Consider the following 21,714-nt stretch of genomic DNA (forward strand, 5'->3'; position numbering starts at 1 on the left):
GTTGAGTTCTAAATCCAGTAGCACTGCAAAAGCAAAAAAAACCCCAAAAAACATAAAGCACATATTTTGTGACTTTTTTAAGGATTCACAAAAACAAAGTGAAAATCAAAATAAGTCAAGCCGTATTCAGAGACAGGAGAGATGGATGGATTTCTCTATATTTGTACAAAGGAGAGCAATGTCTAAGTCACAGTCCATGGGTCTGCTTGTCCAATCTGACAGTATACGTACTTCAGAAGGGGACTCAAGGCAGAGACCAGCACGGAAACTGAATTCCAACATGCTCTGGTTTCAGGGAAGAAGAAGAAGTCTGTAATTTTAGAAATTAAGAAGGAAAAGGTCAGAACAGAAAGGACGTAAAAAAAAATTCCTTTCCACTGAGGCCTGAATGAAGGACCTCAGACTTTAAGCAGACGCACTGAGTGGGTTTTCATGAAGAAGCACAAGGCTTCCCAGGAGGGGCCTTAATTATAATGTGTAAGTCTGCATAACTTTATACCATTCTTAGAGAACATCTGCAGCCCCACAGCTTTATTCCCAGCAGGTTTTGCCCTATGTAGTGTTAATGATAAAGATGAATTTTACTCAGAATGGCATCTACCTTTTATATAAATGACACTTAATTACAATATGATTGAAAAGCGTCCAAAACATCTTTTTGATCCTCTGAACGTTACTGAGCTGTGATTGTGAAGATGACCATAGGCAAACCTTTGTTCCGGGGGGCGCATAGGAATGCGTTTAATCACTTCAGCAGGAAATCCTGTCCCCCACGGTCAGCCTGAGTCTGTGCAGTGAGAATTCAGACACTTCCAGATGGGGAATAAAGTCAAGTTTATTGTATTTTATCCGTTCTAAGAGGCAACTCTTCCCTGGCCCTAGTCCACATGTTTGAGGTCTTTCTGTTCCCGGTTTCTGATTTCATTGTCTCATGTTTAGGAAACGTATTGTATTAGTCAGCTTTTCATCACTGTAACAAAATTCAGGAAGGACTTTAGTTCCTGGCTTTGGAGGTTCCGAAGCCTCCGAAGGGACAGGGCATCGTGGTGGCCGTGCACAGTGGAACAAAGCCACGCGGCCTGGGAAGCATAGAGAAGAGAGAGCTGGCTGCGCCAGGGGCCCCTGGCCCCCCAGGGTCATGCCCGCTGTGTATTTGGTATTCATGTGATATAGCTGGCATAATTCTCTCTCTTTATACTTTAAAATGGTGTCTGTAGTGCTACAATGCAGTTCTGCTGAAAAGCATAGTTTTGGACCCTGCTTTTCTCAAATCCAGTCACCCTCTGTCCTTCTGATGAACTGAGTCTGTCCATTTAATGTGAGTCTCCGTAGGCTGAGCTATGTCGCCCATCTTTGGGAACTGTTGTCTGTTTGCCTGCCCCCACTTTATTTGTTTTCCCTTTATTGCCATCCTTTAATCTTTTTTGTTCCATTTTAATTCCTCCGTTGGATGTTTCCCAGCATGGTTACACTGGCGGTTACGACACGCACCTGGGTCTGCAGGGAGTTAATTCCGCGGCCCTGGTTCTGCTGTGGACGCTGGACGGCACTGAGCTTCTGCCTGTGCTCGTCCCTCCCTCCGTCTGTCACGGTTACTCAGCTCACTTCTGCACATGTCGTAGACCCGACAGTACATTGTTCAGTCTTGAACAGTTGTCTGTTCAAGAAGAAATCACAGCCTTGTGCCGACCCACATTTTTGTCACTTTCGCTGTTTTTTGCTCTTTCCCGTGGGTCCAGGTCCTCTTCATAGACATCATTCTCCTCAGCACAGAGATCTGTCTTCAGGAATGTATTTGATCAGTTCCGCTGATGGTGAATTAGCCCTTTCATATTATTTTATTCTAATTTTTTTTTTTGCAGAACTGGGGGTTCAGCGCATAGCCTCCCACACTCGAGGGGAGCTCTCTACCACTAAGCTTCAACCCCAGTGTTTTTATCTTTTTTTTTTTAAACAGAATCTCACTGCCTTGAACCTGTGGTCCTCCTACCTCATTCTCCCAGGAAGCTGGGGTGACAAATGTGCTCCACCCACGTGGCTTCGTCTTTATTTTTAAAGAATATATTTTCTTTCCTAGGCTGATCTTATTTTTTTGTCACTTTAAAGATGCCTTTACGTAGTATTCTAGTCCTACTGTTTCCGGTGGGGTCAGCTCCGTACTTACTGAAGTTACACCACATAGAGATGTCCCTTCTGTCCCTTGATGCTTTGGGGATTTTCTGCCACCATTTGTTTTTAACAGTTTGAAATATGCCTGAGCATGATTTTATTGGTTTTTATCTGACATGCAACTCGTTGAGATTCTTGGTTGTGAGGGGTGAACTTTTTAAACCAAGCCTGGAGAAGTCCCCATCGTTGTTTCTGTTTCTTGCATCTTTTCTCTGTGGGACTCTAGATCGTGTGAGCGGCTGCTGTGCGTAGGTTCCCTGAAGCTGTCCTGGCTTCTGTGAGCCTTTCCTCTCGGCTTCAGGTTGGGTAGCTTTGCTGATCATTCCCCCTTCACAGTCAGTGCGCTGAGAAGTCCACCTCGTAAAATTTCACCACATTTCTTTTGAAAGGTCTGTGCCATTCGCTGTCTGTCCACTCACGTGCCCATCTTTTGCTTTACGTTACTGAACACACTCACCGTTAGCTGTTTTAAAATCACTGGTTGCAACTCGCTCTTCTGTGTCTTTTCTTCCTTCTGAGCCAAAGCTCCTGCTTCTCGGGCGTCAGCGGTTCTGACTGTACAGTGTGGGTGTCACATGTACAGGTTACTCTTCTGACCTCTCTACCCCGAGTTGTTCTGTTGTAATGGGCAGTGAATTTCCCAGTGGGTCACCTGTCTTACTGAGACAGGTTTGGAGTAGCCCTCGGGTTAGTCCGAGGCGGTTCTCTGGTTCTCCTCGTGTGCTCTTGACTCTGGGTCCCAGCTGAGTGTGAGGGTGTTCAGTGGTCTCGGGGTGCTCTGACTTCTTGGCTGTCTTCCCCTCCCACCGTGCCCTGGGCTCCCAGCTCTAGCACTGCTCGGTCTCGGATGGTGGCCGGGTGACCTTTCTGCAGGCTTCCGAGGCTCTTGCTGCTCCCAGTGTGAAACTTGTCCACTGAGTCCCGTCCACTGCTGGGGCCTCCCCTTTGGGTCATAGTTTAGCAAATGTCCTCAGTGACGAGGCCAGGTGAACGTGGTCCTTGTAGCCCTGTGACAGCGGCGGTTCATTGTGAAATGTTTCTCACAGTTTCACAGTAGAGTAGGTAGGGGCAAGTTCACTGTCTTACACTGTCACAATTGAAACCAGGCCTCTGTGTTCTCACAAATGTGACCTGGAAATACTTCTTACAGGCAGTAAATATTAATAGAAATCCTGAGTGTCTACCAGCTTGAAAACACAAAAAAGCAAAACTCCCGTCTCTGCTTTCTGGCACTTATATTTACTAAGGAAGATTATAAATATGAGTTAAGCTGTACTAGACTATGACACTGTCCAGTGTGAAGTGACCAGAACACATGTCAGAGACTGCTTCGGGCCAGAGGGTGCAAATCAGAAGGGGAAACACAGGGGATGGTGAGAGTGGGCGATACTTCAGGTAGATATAGGGCATTTCAAAAATTGGGACACGTGAACAGGCACATAAACGGGCAGGCGTGAGCAAGGCCTTCTCACCCGGCCAGCCTGCCTGCCGTAAAGGGTTTTGGCTGGGTCTCGGTTCCTATAATAAAAGGTGGCTTAGTATAATACACTCTGCTCAGCAGTTGAGGTCCTTGAACTTTATCACAAAGTAATCAGGCAATAATGCGGCACATGCAAAGGGAGAGAAAACGAAGAGAGGGAGACAGGAACTGTCCCCATGGGTGAGGCAGTAGATCTGCTGGGTGCGACAGCTCACGCAAAGGTGGGGCGCACAAGAAGCAGTGCACGGGAAAGATCAGCAGCAACTGACCGGCTGTGTGTGAGGACGGGATCCCGGCAGAAATTAAAGCACCCGGAGAGGAGCTCAGTGACTGCCCAGGAGTAGGAGATTTGCTCGGAGAGACTAGGGCTAGAAGGACCACTAACTTGTTACAGCGCTGTCATTTCTTACAGCTGTCAGCGGCCTGCCCCGACTTGCTTTCAAAGTCTCTACAGTCCCGATTCTGTGTGGACGCCATAGTGTTCCGGGATGGTTTGCTGCTCTTTGGTTTAGTTTGGGCCTGAATAAGCCACGGCACAGGGAGGGCTCCGCTAGCTGCTACTGGGGTAACTAACCCTGCCCAAGTCATCAGACGACACTGTCTGTTGTGTTGTGTCCGCCTGTTTGCATCCCTGCTCGACAGCCTGCTAGACTAGTTAGCTTCGCTGCATAAAAGACAACCCCAAGCAGATGGACACTCAGGCACCGCTTTCTGTGGACCTTGTGGGCATCTGGCTATCGGGAGGCATTTCACATAGACTCTGGGTTGTTTGTTTGTCATTTGTTATCTTTTTTTTTTCTTGAGACAAGGTCTCACTGTGCAGTTCAGGCTGCCCTGGAACATACTGCATCACCAGGCTGGTCTCGAACTCAAGACGATCCTCCTACCTCGGCCTCCTGAGTGCTGGGATTATAGGCATGTGCTACCACACTTGACCCAGATTTTGGTTTTTAAATCCAAGCACTCTCTTATATCAGCAGCCAGCATGGTGTTTTCTTTTTCCTTTCTTTCCCCTCCCTTCCCTTCCTTTTTCTTGTTTTTGAGACAGGGTCTTGTTATGTAGTCCAGGCTGGATGATCCTCCTGCCTCACCTCCTGAGTGCTGGGATTACAAGCATGTGCCACCATACCTGACGTGTTTTGTATAGAACTTCTTTATGGAGAACATTTATTTTCTTTCTGTCCTTCGTAATTTTTCCCCAAGAGATCTTTTTTAGATAGTAACCATCCCTTGAACGAACATTGCTTGGTACTTTTGTGTTCTCTGGCGATTGCCTTGGTTGTGTGTGGGGTCAGCACCCTGCCTGGCTGTCCACCTCCTGCTGCAGAGGACACATTGGGATCTCCTGCCCCAGAAGACCAAGAGTCCTGCATAGCCAGGAGGTTAGAGGCAGAAGAGCAAGGAGGAGAGCACCAATTCGTCTCCAAATGGTGTCTCCCCCAAAAAAGGAGGCGGGATTTTACTGGGGAGATGTGTGCTTATCCACACATGTGTGGGAGGCACACCCCTGCACACCTGCAGTTTGAGGTCATGCTGCACACGTCCCATTGTGGGCAGGGCGAGGATTTAGCATGGTAATGGAAGTGTAGAGAGAAGGATCCCTCTGGGTCACCCGGAGGAAGGCCTGGGCTGGAGTCCTTGGGATCAGTTCTCTGCTCTGGTAGGAGTGGGTGGTTACCATGGATGGTGGTTACCTTCACCCTGTGGGCCTGCAGCTGAGGATGGACCGGCTGCAGCCATAGCACCGGGAGGGCTGACACAAAGATGCCCTGTGGCAGCAAACAGCGCTGCAAGCTAAGAGGAAAATCCAGTCCACCTGACAGGCAGCAGGAAGAATCCTGGGTGGTGGATTCCGATCTGCCGGTGACCCCCGCCCATCAGTAACTCCCTGCTCCTGCCCTGCAGCTTTTCCGGGCCATGTTTCTTAGGACAGATGAGAGGTGTGTGGAACTTGTGAAACACTAGTGACAATGCCTTCCCATGGGAAGAGGCAAGAAATGGAGCTCGTTCTCCCAGTGGGCCAAGCACTGTGTGCCAGGTGGCATGTCAGTCCCTCCTCCTCCAGTTTTTCACTTTGGGGCTGCACAGACCCTGTCTGCACACTGGGTACCGTAGGACCACCCACCACGTGGGACAGCCACACCTGGCCAGGCAGCACCCGGGACAACATGCAGATGTCATACCCACTAGGGACTGAATCACTTTGGAGAGGGAAGGTGACAGTGTCGCCGTAACGGTATATGAAAAAGAGAAAACGCTAGATTTGCCTTGGGGGTGCCTGGAGGCCTTTGTCCCCACCGTCTCCATGTCTTACCTCAAACGTGTGGTTTATTGTGCAGGGTGAAGTGGCCAGCATCTGCTGCATGTCGCTCCTCGTGCTGATAAGCTTTGCAAAAATGAGCCAGCTGAGTCTTCTACGTGGTCCGCCACCCATTAGACTGGCGTCCCGTTCACCAGTTGTATCATGGCGCACTGCCTCTCGTAGCAATTCTATGGGTTTCTTGGTCACATCACACCCATGTGAAACAACGTGGATATAAAAACAGAAGGGTGAAAATAGCTTTTTACAAATCTAAAAGTGATAGCATGTAAATATCAACTCCTTTCAAAAACTTTCAGAAATCAGCTCCTCCCAAAAGAGGGATTAAACCCAGTGTGCGTTTTTGCTCCATCATTACTGGGCAGTGTATCATCAGAAAGATACAAAGAAGCAAACCTTTTCAAAATGTTTTCCTAGTGTAGTTATCATGAGAGAGGAGAATTCGGAAGTGTATAGTAAGTTTTGGTTTGTTCATATTTCATACACTAATGTCATCAGTTGTTAAAATGTCAGAGTTAAATTTTCAAGTTCAATTTTCTACTTTTTATTATTAAAATATATTTCCATTTACATAATTCAGTTAGAAAATTAAAGTATACAAATATATAACTTAAAAGTTGCCATGTCACTGTGTATATACATATATCTGAATTATTGTTAATAATTTTTGTAATACTTATGGATATAGGATAAGTACAATTTAGCAATCTGCTTTCAAAAGACATTAAGATTTTTTTTTTTTTGCTATAGTGAATATCCTTGTTTTTTTTTCATATTTGCTCAGGCAGCTTTTTAATGTGGATTCCTGAAGGTGAAGTTGCAGAATCAAGAGTTACTTTCGCTTGAATGTTTTGTAATCTATGTAGTGTGTCACCGGGAAGCCACCTCCTGCCACCGCGAGGACCCAGCTGCTCACTGCCTGGGCCCAGGTTCTCTGCGCCCTGATACAGAATTCAGCCAGGACGGGGGTGCAGAAGTCCAGGTGGAGCGCACTGTGGAGTGGGCACAGTGCAGGTCCCCCCTTCCAGTGAGAAGGCCAGTGCGAGTCTGGACGCCTCTTTAGCCCGGGAGTTACTCATGGGGTCCAGAGATTAGGGAGTTTATCGACGTTTTACTTAGAGGTGATTTAGGAACTGCACAAAGTCCTTTTTAGATGGGCAGTGGTTCCCCAGGGGATCTCCTCACGTAAGGAACACACAGAAGGAATTCAAGGGAGGCAAGTTCTCCATTTAAACCTGCGGCCCAGGGCGGGAGGGTCTTTGAGGATCATGTCCTTAGGCTGCAGGTGGTGGCACCAGGAGCGGCATGGGCCTGGCTGGAGTTTGAGGTCAGGTGGCCAAGTGTCTGGAGGGCTGTGCACAGCGTGTGACCTTAGGCTGCCCCTGTCACCCACTGGCACCTCTGTGCCATACCTGCAATGCCCGCAGTCTTGGGCCTTGGGGGTCCCCTGATGTCCAGCTACATGCCTGCCTCAGTGCCCTGTGTACAGGTCAGCTGCTGTGTTTCCTTCAGACAATTTTTCCTTAGAAAGAGGCTTCAGCATATTTTTCTCTATCGATTTGCTGCCCAACACAGAAATAATGAAAAGTCACATTTTCGGAGGTTCGCCCTTACTGTGATCCAAGGTGAGGTGTTAAAATCTGAAGACACTTCCCCTCCGATTGGTTACATCTTTGACACTGCAGATTCAGTCCTTAGTGCTCATGGACTCATTTACGTGGGTTTTGAAAGTGTTTTTAATGACATCTCAGCACGGTGCCCGCTGCTCCCAGGGCATGGCAGGAAGCCATGGACTGCTCTGGGCCCACACAGTTGCAGTGGCAGTGACAGGCATTGCCGTGGGGTGGGTTGAACAGTCCCAGACGCCTGGAAAATGACCACTGGGCTTCCAGGGGGCTTGTCACGCTTGCAGAGGGAGGCAGAGCTGGGCTGGACACAACGCTTTTCACGAGAAGAACACATCTCAAAAATAGGGCTGACTGGTGACAAAGGACCCCGTGAGGTCAGCTCCATTTTCTGTTTCTCTTTCTGGGGGAGAAAATCTCCCTTCCTCACACAGGGGAGCGGCCACTGGCTGGCTCGGGTCTCCCTTTCTGTTTCAGGGTCCTTCCTCAAGAGCGCAGCCGGCTGGAGGAAGGGAGGAGGCGGCCGGGGCCTGGCAGGGGCTTTCCCTGGGCCCTCATGGGCCACGCTGGAGCTTCAGTTGTGTTTCAACATCCGACAATTAAAACTGGCTTCTACGACGAATGCAAATATTCCTTGGTGATTCATCCTTTCCAAGCGATTCTTGGTTTCTCTGACATTTTATTTTTAAATTACAAGTTGACATCGACGTCACCCTGGGGCGCTCTCCCCTCACAACCCTGCCCAGGCTGCGCACATGAACCCTGAGTGGTCACCCACGGGTCCCTCGCTGCCCCAGTCTCTGAGGCTGTGCCACTTGGGCACAGGCTGGTGGGGGTCCGTGCAGGGAAGGCTGTTTAATCTGGTCTTCTGTCTAGCGCCGTGCTGATAGAGGAGGTTTTACTGAGGTTTTCAACTTAATTTTTACTCTTTTGGCAGCCTGAGGGGTTAAATCCAGGGCTTCACACACGCTAGGCCAGGAGTCCGTACTGATCCTCGGTTGAATGCTGAGTCAGAGTGAGAGCTGCTCTCTGCTGAATCTGTGAAGCCATCCAAGATTCGCTTTGCACATAACCAGCCTCACGTGGCCTGCTGGCTGAGTGGGATTGTCTGTATGGTAAGCTGGGGGTTTGCCCTCAGCGAGGGAAGGCAGTGGCCCAAGGCTGTTTGGAAAGACTCAAGAAACCACTCAGTTAATGGCAAGTCTGAAACAAGAAAATGGTTCTAAACGCTTCATGAGAATTTGGGCTCCAATGGTGCTAAAAGGCTCGGGATTTTTCAGAGTTTATTTTGGCTGGTATTAGCATTGTCATTTGACATAACTTTTTTTTAGTAGTATTTATATAACTGGAAGTTATGTTAATATACATACATTTGTAATAGATACAAAATTCTTACACACACACACACACACACACACACACACTAATTCATGTAGAAATTCAAGTTCAGCCAGGTGTGATGGCACACACTATGAGGCTGAGGCAGGAAGATCAAAAATTTGAGCCCAGCCTATACAACTTGGTGTCTTTATGAAAACCATCTCAAAATAAAAAATGAAAAAGACACTGGTCTTCATCACCAGTGCCACCAAAAACATAATCCAAGTTTAGCAGAGACTGACATGAATGTAAAGGATGTGTGCTTCCAGAAGTAGGCACCTTGCAGCTAACACAAGCCCCAGCTCAGCAGAGCTCTGTTTCTACATCAACCCGTCCTCTGCACATCTCTCGCTCCACCCAGGAGGAGCCAGGGCCACGGTGCGTCTCAGCCCGCACCCCTAGGAGGGGCAGAGTGTCTGATTTCAAGTAAGCCTTTCTGTTTGCTGCATCAGATCACTTTTCCCTGTTCTTAACTGTTTAGTAGATCTCTGTTTAATTGTGGTGCCTGAATATTTTCGGGTAGGCAAATATTTCCTATAAATCAGAATGAGCTGCTCGAGGCGCGGTGGTTGGAATCGCACACTGCTCCAGTGTCCCCAGGCCTCCTAGGGAGGCGTGCAGTGTCTAGGGAAAGAAGGTTTCCCCAGAATGAGGTCTGGGTCTTGGAACTGGGCTAACCCTGACCCTCATCACCCCCAGTGTGAGCCCCGGCGGTCACAGTGCTCTGTCATGCAGTGTGGTCAGGGGCCCAGGTTCACCCAGGTCACTCACCATCTGCCCTGTGGCAGAGCCAGGGCTTCTCTGTGCAGGACTTTAATCCCTTGAGAAAAGGAGAGACTTGTAGAGGATGCCCTGTGGCATTTGGTGTGGTGGCATCTGGGCTCCCGGGAGGTAGGGGCCATGTATGTGTCCGTGCCCCTTTCTGAGCAGCACCCGCTTTGTGAAGAAATGTGTGAATCTGTTTCAGGAATTTGTATTTGTTCTCAATTTCATCTTTTAAAAAATTCTCATTTTTAAGGCTGTATATCAAAAATTTGATCTATGCAAATTGAAATAAAACTAACTTCTTACAATAACGAAAAGGGTATTTCTTTTTTTTTTTTTTTTTTTTGGTGCCAGGAATTGAACTCTCAGCCTCGAGCTTGCCAGGCAGGAGCCTATAAAGCCACTGAGCTAAACCTCTGATCCTGAAAAGAGTATTTCTTAAGCAAGCAAATGCCAAGTATTCCTGACCCTAGAGACACTGGGCCTTCGTGAGTGGGCCTTTGCCTTTGCAGCAGGGGCCAGCGGTGAGTTTGTTTCTGAGCCCCGCGGCCTTGGTGTAAAGGCCCCTAACTTTGTGTTTTTATGGCACTCTTAATAAGACAGAGTTTCTCTTCCACCTTGACGGTGGCAGAGAACAACACTGCCCCATCCCCAAGTTGTATGTAGCACTGGGCTCCTCAATCCAAGGACTCCAGAGCATTGGGGGACAGTTCTGTGACTTCCAGCGTGGGAAGGTAACATCCATAAAGGCTGAGCCTGTGAACCCATGAAGTTTAGGTGTGATGCAAAGAAACCCAGGGTGCATACTTTTTACACAGAGGACAAGAGCAGTTGTGCCAAACTCCGGCAGTATGAGCTCAGTGTGGTACTTGGATCCTGCGTAAGTGGCAGTTCCCCGCTTGTGCAATGTCCCCATGTCAGATTTAGAAACCAAACAGGAACTGCACACGCCCCCTCCCGAGCTCCGCAGAAAGAATGTGGTGAGGGCTGCCGGTGGGTGCGCTTTGGGCCTGCTCTTCCGCAGTGATGGACTTTCTGAGGCTCGGTCCAGTATTTCAGTTTTGTTTTATTTTGTTTTCATACACAGCTCCAGGATGACGGACGACGATTCGTATCTGAGAGGGCACGAACAAGTAAGTGTTCCCTGCAATCTCATAGACCATTTTCTTTCCATCAGTTCATGTTTCAGATTACACAGGGGCAGCGCTGGTCATTCAGTATCAGGAAAACTCTAAAAATAGTTTTAAAAAAAAATTTTAAACTTAAGTGTCCTGATCCCTCCAGACAAGATCGGTGTGGACATGTCGTATGAAGTGGGTAGCTCACCTCAGTGATTTATGTAAACATTGTGTGTGGGACAGGTCAGACACCAGTCACTGTGCTGGTGTCCTGTGACGACTGTAACACATAAGCGTAAGTCTGGTGGCTTTGAACAGCAGAGGCACTCTCCCAGCGCTGGAGGCAGGCAGTCAAAAGTGCGGGTGCTTCCAGGCAGGTCCAACAGAATCGGATCTGGACCCTATGTGTCTTCGAGTGACTGTTACTACCCTGGCACCTTGGCCTGCAGTGGCAGCACCTCAGTCCCTGGCTCTGTGGCCTTTGCCTTCTGTGTCGCTACAGTGCCTGGGTTTCATCTGCTCTTTCTAGCATCCTGCACGACTTCATCTTATCTGCTTCCCTGCCAAGACCGAGCTTCTCATCAGGCATCTTCATGACTAACAGGGCTTAAGACTTAAACAGTTCTTTTTTAAGAGGAACACAGTTCAGCTCACCAGCGTCCTGTAAAATATTTACTTAACTCTCTCCCAGTGAGGAGGCAGATGGGTGTAGAGAAAAGACCTTTGGACTTAGAATTCGGAGCTGGTTGTGTGACAGTCACTACTGGTAACTGACAGGCTCTTCAGACCCAGGAATCCATACCTCCTCATCCTCCACCTCTTTCACAACCAGAAAGGCCAGCCCCAGCTGCACGGGAGTTCCAGGACTGTGTTTTGAGAGCGCAAAACTGCTATCGATATATTTAGCAATTAGGAAGGGGTAATAGCCTCCCCGCTTTTTAGTTCAAAAAAGTTCAAAGCCTACAAAAATGTAATACAGTCCAACAAATCTGTGCTGGGCATTTACATTCTGCTACTGTCTTCTTTGTGTGCGTGTGTGCGTGCACGCATGTGCACATGTGTGTATGAGTGTGTAAGATTTTTATTTGTATAGAACCACTTGAAAGCAATTTTCAGGCTGGAGAAATTCCATGCTGACACTAGGTTTTGAATGTAATGGTTTTCAGAAGCATTTAAAGCACAGGTATTCATTCCTTAGTTATTTTTTCCTTAGTTATTTATTGAAGCCTCATTATGTACCAGAATATTGATGTTGTAGCAATAATAAAAAAAAGTCAGGGATATAGAAAGGAAATTAGACTCTGACTTCCGGGAGCTGCCGTTTCCGTGGTAGGGAGAGAGCACAGTGTCAGTACTCTGGCACGCAGAGAGGACAGACATGCTCAGAGGGACTCCTGGGAGCCAGGGGAAGTGAGGGCCGGGGGGGTGGCGCAAAGGAGCCTGCATGCTGACTTGGAAGGAAGGCGCTGGCTAGGCTGGGCCAGGAGAGAGAACACCAAGCTCTGGGACATCCAGGTCTGAGATTCCATGTGTTGACACATTTGAATTTTGATGCAGCCTCCTAAAACAATGCATTTTCCAAATTTGCACATTCTAAAAATCAGCCCAAAAAATTAAACCCAAAGCAAATTACTTTTGAGGGACCTGGTGTTGTTTTTGTAAATAAAATAGACACGGAGCAGGCATGCGTCTTGGTCTACTGTCCTGGCTGCTGTAGGAAGTACAGATGCATTGCTGTTCACGCGAAGGTGCTCCTTCCCAGCTTCTTTGTACTGTGGTGCTATCAGATAAATCTAGGGACGTTTCCTTTGATGGCACCATGAAAGACGTTTTTGGCTACTTGTGTTATCAAAACCCTTTGTGTTGCCTTTCACTTTTAATATTTCTAACAGTTAAAGATAAACTACCCAGCATGAGGACAGCCTCTGCTCGGCTGAACTGTGCTCTCCTGTCTGCACACCGGAAATGTTATCAAGTGACGACCCTGTGCCACACAGGAGTAAAAGCTGCTGAACACACTCATTTTGAAAGTGTCTTATGTGGGCAGTTTCAGGCTTACTGGTGACAGTGGTGGGGTGCGTTCTGGTGTTTCCATCCTTGCGGGGAGACAGCCTGTGTTGGGGAGATACGGTCCACGTGCTGGAGGAGCTGGAGCTTACTGTCCATCCCATCGGGTTAGGGTTAGGGTTAGGGTTAGTGCCGGCAGTGCACAGCATAAGATCTGTCTTCCTGGTACATTTTGCCCTTGACCGTGTCATTTCGGCCACCTTCAGGGCCACAGAAAAGGAGTTCTGGATCAGGGGCTCAGCTTTGCAGGGCTCATCTTTGCTGCCTGTATTTCTTTCCAGCAAATGATGAGCAGATCAGTGTTTCTTACAAGAAGCTGGACACATTATTCTGTTCTGTATTACTCACCAGTAGATCTGAAGTGCTCTTGATCTAAACACCTCTTTTCTTACTTTTGATTTAACTAGTCATGGGAGGTTCTAAGGAACCCAAGAGCATCCAGTAATTTACTAATAAAGGCAAGGGGACAAACTGTCATGTGTAGATGTATTTTTAAATATTCTTTGCAGCCACTTGCCAGCCTTTCACAGAAAATGAAGTCAGGCCAATTTTAGCGCTGTCCACAAACTTCTCAGAGAAGTGACTTTTGTAGACTGAAAGAAGTAGGAAGCTCAGAAATAGGAGCTGAAATTTGTGAGCGAACTAAGTGGGGACATTTAATTCCACCAGAATAGGTTGCATGCCAGCTGCTTTGATTCCCAGTGTTAGATTCGTGTTGTTGCCAGAAGAGAGTCCCACAGAGGTGTGACTTAGAGCAGCACAAGCCTGTTCCTTGAGCCACACACAAATGCAGGCACTGAGCTGCCCTCCTGGCAGCCTTCTGAGCCAGCTGTAGTCCTCGGCTTGGGACCCTCCCATCACTGCCTGCTGCTTCCACAGCTTCAGCTTCCTGCCTCTCCTCCCCACCCAGCTGGCATCAGGGTAATCACCTCACCTTGATTCCCTTACACCAACCACATACTCAGGGTCCCTTTTGATGTCTGAGGCAGCTTTTAGGGGTTCTGCGATTCAGGACTAGAGTGTGGACGCTCTTGGAGGACCATTGTGCAGTTTGACTCCCCATACAACTTCATGCTTTTTGCATTAGAGGTGAAAAAAACAAATGCATTCAGAGCTTGGTCCCTACTGTACTCCAGTTATGCCGTGAACTGCTCCAGAACTGCTGTCTAGAATTCTTCCAGCCTTGAAATAGGTTAGATTAGAGGTATTTACCATCATTAAAGATATACAGCTTTCTAGGACCATCGCCTTACATTTCTAAGAGAATGAACTGCAGTCATTCATTCCACAAACATTAACTGACCCTGTGAGTGAGCAGGTCCAGCTAGATGCTGGCCCTGAGATTCGAGATCGGGGTTAATCTGCTCAAATCCTTTTGTCCCTTGAGCTCCGTGGATATGAAAGCTTAACTAGGTTTCATAAAGGAACTTCAGAATCCTGATTTGGGATATTTTCAGATACTTGATTTTATTTTTTAATATTTATGTGTTTATTTTGAGACAGGATCTAACTGTGTAGTGCCGGTTGGCCTTTAACTCAATTGTGTAATGTAGCCTGGCCTCAAACTCACACCCATCATCCTGCTTCAGCCTCTCAAGTGCTGGGATTACAGACTGGTGCCACCACACCCTGCTCTTGTTTTTGTCTTTAGTTTTCGCTCTTGTGATTACCTTTTCAGTGTTGTGACTTTGCATGTTTAATGTAACGTTGGAAAGTAATGAACGCAAGATGTCCGTATTGTTCTTTACAGATGTTTCACCTGCCTCCTCTGACGCATGCCATATTTAACCCAGAATTATTTCCACCAGAGATGCCCCTGCCGACAGGTAAGAAAAGACATCCGTTTTTCCCTGCTGCTTTGTTTTCATTTTTAAAAGTAATTGCAGTATTTTCAGAGAGTCTCTTCTAGAAGTGCAGTGGTGCCAGAGCAAGGAAATGATTAGACACCAACCTTCCACACCAGTCACCTTGCAGTTTACTTTCTTGAAATAGATTTGCACAGAAATGTTTCACCTCGCTTACGTGTTGGATTAGCAGCCGTGATTGCTAATGCCTGCTCAGACAACGCAAAAGGAATTTCTTTAATGTCAAGATTTTCCTTTTGCCCAATCTTGCTGAGTCCCTTTTTACCCTTTCTGTCCTGTGCCAATCTGTATGGCTCAGCTCTGCTCCCCAAAGGTTTGTCTGAGGCCTCCTGTATGTCAGCTGCTACAAACGTCATAGAGCCCACCTCAGCAGAAAAACTGTCTTTTAAAAACCTTCAAACTTTGCATTCTAACTAATTGATTCAACTTACAATAATAATCCTTCTAACATGACTGCATTAATTATCTGGATTCACAAACTGTTTCATGTCATCTAGATACTAAGAAATTCAGTTCATTTGGCCTCCTTTCCTGTGTGAGCATGGTCCAGTGGACCTTTTTTTGCTTTGCTTCATGGCTCCAGTTACAGTGGGATTTAGCGCTCTAAGCCAGGAGGCTGAATTGTGGAGCTTTGTATCAGATGGAGAGCTTGATGACTCGGGCAGATAGCAGGTGGCTGCTGACTAGTTTGTCTCCTGCTGAGACTTCATCTCATTTTATCACTTCATCTAAAACTGCTGTGGTTACTCTGGGGTCCACCTTTCATTGTCTAGATCAGACTTTTTTTCCAGCTATATCTTCAGTAGTTCTAGAAGTTCATGGAAGGAGAGAAAGTAAATCTGCTACATTTTCACCTTCACCAGTAAACGTTGTATTAAAGAGATGTCTTGGTTACCTTTTTCTCATTGCTGAGGTGAAATATCCAATATTAAGTTAAAAGTTTATTTCGCTCAGAGTGTATAGAGGTTTCAGTCCACAACCGCCTGGCTTCAACGCAGGGTGGCACAGGGTGGCATTGCAGAGGAGAAACAGTTCATGGCTGGCAGAAGGGAGCAAAGCAAGCAAGGGGGCAGACAAGACTCTTTCTGTCCCTTACAGGGTATCTGGGCCACCGGGCTTAGGGCAGTGCCAAACCAGTCAGTGGACCAATTTAGTAATCACCCACACTTGATCCCAACACTGCACCATAAGTCAGCCACACATTTTAGATCCAACCACCTCTGAAAAAACCCCTCCTATGACTGCATGAGGCTTTGGGGGGACATCCACACACAGCCACGACAAGAGCCTTTCTGTCCCTCCCCCACAAAACATTATCTGGGCCATGGTGTCTAAGGCCTTGTGATGTGCTGACCAATCTGAGCTCTGGGTCAGCTTCCTGTAAACGGGCGAGTGTCTTGATAATCAGTGTTTCCTGTGAGCTTCTCAATTCTGGGGTTCAAAGTATTTTTCTTAGTGTTAATGCTTTATTGAACATGTAAGAACTTGGTTCCACCCTCAGGAAATGTACAGATTATCAGTTTCATGCCTTGTGAATAACAAACAGTATCCGGAGGCAGATTGCTTAAAAATGTTTTCTTTTTTGTGACATCAATGTGCATAGAAGTAATACAATCAGAAGAAGCATGTTAGCCGGCATTCTGAGGTCAGAGCTTCATGTTATGGAAGTGATGTTGTCATGCTATTAGAAAAGCTTTCAGAATTATACCTAGAAATCTTATTTTCCAGTTGGCTACTCACCATTTTTATCCATATGTGTTCCCTCTCTATTGATAGTTTAGATTCTAGATACCAAGATGTATGAGATATTTATTCAAATTTTAAAGAGTAGAGATGTTGTGTAAACCAGTATTAACTTGTTTTCATTATGGATATTCTCAATTACCAGGTCTTTTATATTGAAAACCATTAGTAGATCAACTACTTGTTGAACCCTGTGGGTTTGAGTGTACCTGCGAGGCTGGTAGTTTAAATGTCTGTGAGCAGCAGATATCACTTTTATAGATCAGAAATGTGGCCCCCTCCCACCCAGAATTGGCCTTAAAAGGGAGATGAGCACGTCAAGTCTAATTTTCTAGAGGATTTAACTTTGAATGCATATTCTCAAGGAGAAGAATGGAGACATTTCACTTGAAATTTCACATGAAGGAAATTAAGTCCTGTAGAAAAAAATAAAGTGGATTTGCAAGTAGTCTTTTTCAAAGAGTTGAGAAGAGAAGGGCCTGAGTTTGATGTGAATGTGTTCCACGATGCCGTACCCACGTGGCTTCCCAGAACCTCTCTTCTCCATATGCTCTATCATACCCCAGCAGAAATTGTTTTACATTTATTACGTTATCGGTGGTGTAAACATATTTCTATTGTTAACTTGTTGTATTTCCTAAGCGGAAGTTTAAATTCTAGCCATTTTTTTAAATTTTGAAATTACAGCTACTTCTCTAGAAGTAGTTTGCAAAGCTCAGGGCCGACTTCCATATGGAAGGGAGATTGTTTCCCACCTGACCCGATTGACAAGGACTCCCTGTTCCTCTCTCCTACACCATTTTGCTTCAAATGCAGTAATTTTTCAGCTGACTTCTGTGTAAATTGAGTGAATAATTATACTTTGGTTTCCTAAAGTTCCCTTAGTTTGTCCGATTCATCATAATGCTGAGAAGACAAAAATAAATTCTCTCTAATTTATTTTGAATTTCAGTGAAGATTATCTCCTCACTGATGTCTTTATCTGCAGATCTGAAAGGAGGTAGAAACTCTGTCCTCACAGCCTCTCTGTTCCAGGGCCTTGTCAGTACTAAATACGCTAAAGGGACCGAGGCTTAAAGTTTCCGTCACAGAGCCCAGGTCATGGTGCTGTTGACCCACAAACCAGCCGAGGTGCCGGGGAATTTCCTCAGGCCAAGCAGGGAAATACTTGTGCTGGTGAGGGTCTGATGGCCCTTCAGATTTTCTTCCTTTTTTTTCTTCTTTTTGGTACCAGGGATCGAACTCATGACCTTGCGCTTGCAAGGCTGGCTCTTACACCACTGAGCTAAACCCCTGGCACCCTTCAGATTTTCAAGTCAGGTGTAGTAGGATGGGGATTCAGCCTCTATTCTTCATTATGTTTTTCAGTAATTACTTGGCGTGTACCTATCTTCATCTGTGTTTTTGGAGTAGAGTTCTGGGGAGAGTTTAATACTCAGAAATGTTATAACATTGCAAGCCAGGAATTAATAAGTACAATTCCCTGTGTCTCATTGGCCAAATTAAATGGAGAGGAGAGACAGTCAAGGGTAGAGTGTGAGGGCGGTACCCACACTTAGGGCGTCAGGTGAGGGCAAAGAACAGAAAGACAGGGCGGCGAGAAGCAGATGCCCGGCACTGACCACGTCAGCTCTTTAACTGTCACACGGAGCACGTGACGTAAAGGCACACAGTGTCGCAGTGCCTGGGAACTGCTTACTGCTTTTAACTGGCATTCTTGTTGTTTAAAAAGTATTTTGTTGGAGACAGAATTGCAAAGGCAACAATCCTTGCCACCCATGAGCCCACTGTTGGGAGGGATGGTCAGCAAACATGAATTTATCTGGTCCTCTAAAAATGTAAAAGGATTGTCTCAGAAGCGATAAATGGGATATTTCAAACCAGGAAGAGAAATTGTATCCCCAGGAAACTGTAGCTATGGATTTGATTTGAAACATCTATTTAAAAACATAACTTTGACTTGCTTTACATTGTATACCCAATTTGAGAAGCCTCACAGTGTCTTTTGGTTTCTGTTTGTTGTTTTTGTTTTTAGCAGATGGTCCATACCTTCAAATATTAGAGCAACCTAAACAGGTAAGACGGTTAAAGGGGGGACTGTTCATACAATCTTAGATCCCTACAGCTAATGTTAAGATCTCAAGCATTGAAAACTACTAAATAAATTTTATAGAGGAAGCAGTTTATCTGGAAGATCAGTGACCTGCCAAGTTATATAACGACGTTGCTCTTCTGCTTCCCGTTTTGCCTGCTCATTTTTCTTGAACCTCAGTGTGGTTCTGTGAAGCCCAGTTAATTACAGATCCTTGGCTTCCGCCGTCTCCACCAGATTAGCTATCAGCCTTTCCCAGGAAGGCATGAGTTATTTCCACCCATTTTCGTCTATGAGAAAATACACTTACGTGAAGCTCACATCAGCCATGTGCCGTCCTCCCCAGGCCCTCCCCTTCCTGCAGCAGGTCCAGCCTCTTCCTCTCTGTCTGCGGAACATGTCACCGAAGGCCCTGACAGTGCTGCTGGGCGTGAAAGTTAGAGTTCTCTTCCTGCTGGCGCCAGGGTTGGACTCAAGCTCTTAGCGCCAGGAGAGGGATGCTTTATCTTATTTAGGCTCTTCCTCTAAGCTCAGGGTGGAAATGGCTTCTCTAAACCAAGTCCCAACTCCCTGCAAAAATGCATGGTAGAAACTGTACAGCTCCAGGGCTGTGAAAGGAAGGAAGGCAGCTTTCCTGTCCACCTGGGGGACCTTTCATTCATTAGGAGAGGCCCAGCAGCCGTCTTCCTGATGGCCAGCTGGTCTGCACAAGGCTGAATCAGAGGACAGCCTCTCTCTCACGACAGGAACCCACGGGGAACCTCGGCCACTGTTCTAGCTGCTAGTGGGGTCAGTCCCTTCACAGCTGCCAGCGATGCTGGCTTGTTTTTTCCACCTCCAGCTCCACAGTAGTGACTTCGCACACAGAGTCACCCATTCCCCAGTGATGGTATCCTGAGACTCGACAGGGGACCTGGCCTCCTCGAAGATTTCCTAGCTCACTGTTTTATGAAACCAAGCAACTAAAATTTGTCCTCACACCAAGTTACTTTTTAAGACACCTATTTCCATAAGTGTAGTGCCACAGTAAGACTGTCACATGCAGTTCCCAGCAGCCCTAAGGCAAGATTGGTACTCAGGGTTTCCCTGCAAGGCAAATGTAGTTCCTAGACTCAGACTCCAGTTCATCGTGCATGTGTAAGAGCTCGCTGGAGTGCATCGGGCGTTTACTTACCACACTGCTGCTGCTTTGACGTCTGACTTCAGCAAAAGTCAGAGGCCACGCAGGGGTCAGTCTCCGCCCGGCTACAGGGTGCTTCCCACTTGGGCTTGATGATTCTTCTGGAGCAGTCGGTGTGGCCGAGATGAAGGGTTGGGGACTGAAGAGCCTTGAGTCTCAGAAAGTCAGACTGAGAAATGAATTCAGACCATCATTTAAAGACATCTTACCTTTCTGGGGGAAAAATTTTCTAAATTTCCACATTCAGGTTAAAAATTAGCTTGTGTGGAAATGTAGATGCTGTCCTGCAACCCTGAATAATACCTATTATTTTTCAAACTACACGCGTATGGGTTGGTCATACCCATGTGGAGTTTCTTTGATTCTACTCTCGATAACATACAAAAGTGAACACGGATGCACTTTTCCAAGTGCCTTCAAGGGACTTTGTGATTTAAGATAATGAATCACTTCAGTCACTTTTTTAAGATAGAAAAATGTTCTGACTCTGGGGCCTTTCTGGCCTGGGTTTCCTAGCCGTGACAGGAATGAGTCACAGCACGTCTGCAGATCTCCCACTATCCAGTTCTCAGTGCTGATTAGCTAATCCCAGTTTAAGACTGAAGTTGTGTTTGAATTAATTAGCAGTCAGGGAAACCTCCACCTCTGTGGTCAGCCACCACGGTGCTGTGACCCGTGTTGTTGGTGTCTCACGCCTTTAGAAATTCCATTTCTTTATTTAAAGTAAGCCAACAGCCATTGCTTAAAAAGGCTAGGGCTGAATCTGCAACTTACTCTTTTAATTTCAATTTTATGAGATGCAAAACAGCAAGAGCATCCCTAGCACCTCTCTTCTGAGGGCTTCCCAGGTATCCAGGCTTGGGGGCTTCAGATGAGCCAGAAGTGAAAGTGATTTGAGGTCTTGCTGTGGTGAGTTGGACACACACTGCAGGCCGCATGGTGCAGGAGAACTTTCCAGACTGGAGCACCGACTGAGCCCTGCAGCCCTTCCTCACAAAGCGAAACATACTGTGGGAGCATCTCTTTCAGAAATCAGGTACCATCAGAAAGTAAGGTTGTGTGTCTGTGCTCCATGGAGATTCAGATGAGTTCCAGGAACGTGGGCCACTCATAGACTACACAGTTCTACCAGGCGAGAGGAAATGCCATACAGTCAAGGAGGGCAGATTGCACGTTGGGCTGTGAGCTCAGAGCTGATGAAACTTTAGTGTCTGCTGGGTTCTATCATATGTGTGGTAGAAACCCTCCTAGCAAGGGATGTCCTGATGATCTAATGGCCTAGCACTGTTCCCATAAAGCCTGCCACACAATAAAAATAGGTGAAAGCCTGAGGTTATTTCTTAAAGGACACAAACACACTCCTCTTCTCACCAAAGGGTGAAATAGAAAAAGCTAAAACCATCCAGCTCAGCAGTTGCACGGTTCCGAACTACTGACATTGCCGTGCACTGAATGACACCATTACAAAGGTGAATGTTTCAGGCAAGTTTCCTTAGTGTGACTATGAACTCCATTCGAAGAATGGTCTTTGCATACTAGGCTGAAGAATTATAGTTAAGCCAGCCTTCTAGATCATAAGCAGTTAGAATGGGGCCTCGAAGACTGGGCCTTAGCTGGTGTCAGTGGTCTTCTTGTCTATCAGAGAACAGGGCTGGTAGGTCTGCCTTCCCAGGGTCATTCACACACAGCAGAGGTGCCAGCAGCCTCTTTGATGAATGCAGCTGCAAAATTCCCTGATCAGACCATATAATGGGACCATCTTGCTTTTATTCATTCGCATCAGTGGGTATAAGCTTGAGCTCCTTGCTTCGGTCATCATGAAATTGAAGCCCTTCCCATGGTGTGGAGAGGAGCTGGGAATGCTCAGCGTGTCATGGGCTGTGCTGTGGCTCCCACAGGATGCCTCTGCA

General features: G+C 46.7%; 1 protein-coding gene across 4 annotated transcripts in view; it reads left to right on the forward strand.

The window, feature by feature from the left end:
* The window catches only part of Nfkb1 (nuclear factor kappa B subunit 1), a 102,679-nt gene that overhangs the window by 9,841 nt on the left and 71,124 nt on the right, over positions 1-21,714 (forward strand). For 2 of the 4 annotated variants that reach the window (XM_063260557.1, XM_003468027.5), the window contains exons 2-4: positions 10,827-10,872; positions 14,675-14,750; positions 18,568-18,608. In XM_063260557.1, the coding sequence (XP_063116627.1) occupies positions 10,834-10,872; positions 14,675-14,750; positions 18,568-18,608 (156 nt within the window). In that variant the 5' untranslated portion in view covers positions 10,827-10,833. The remainder of the gene's footprint in view (positions 1-10,826; positions 10,873-14,674; positions 14,751-18,567; positions 18,609-21,714) is intronic. The other 2 variants (XM_063260558.1, XM_005002887.4) reach the window with 1 other exon arrangement.

Source organism: Cavia porcellus, unplaced genomic scaffold, assembly GCF_034190915.1.
Source record: "Cavia porcellus strain 051 isolate PalLab524CR breed Dunkin Hartley unplaced genomic scaffold, mCavPor4.1 scaffold_14, whole genome shotgun sequence".
In the NCBI taxonomy this organism is placed as follows: Eukaryota; Metazoa; Chordata; class Mammalia; order Rodentia; family Caviidae; genus Cavia; species Cavia porcellus.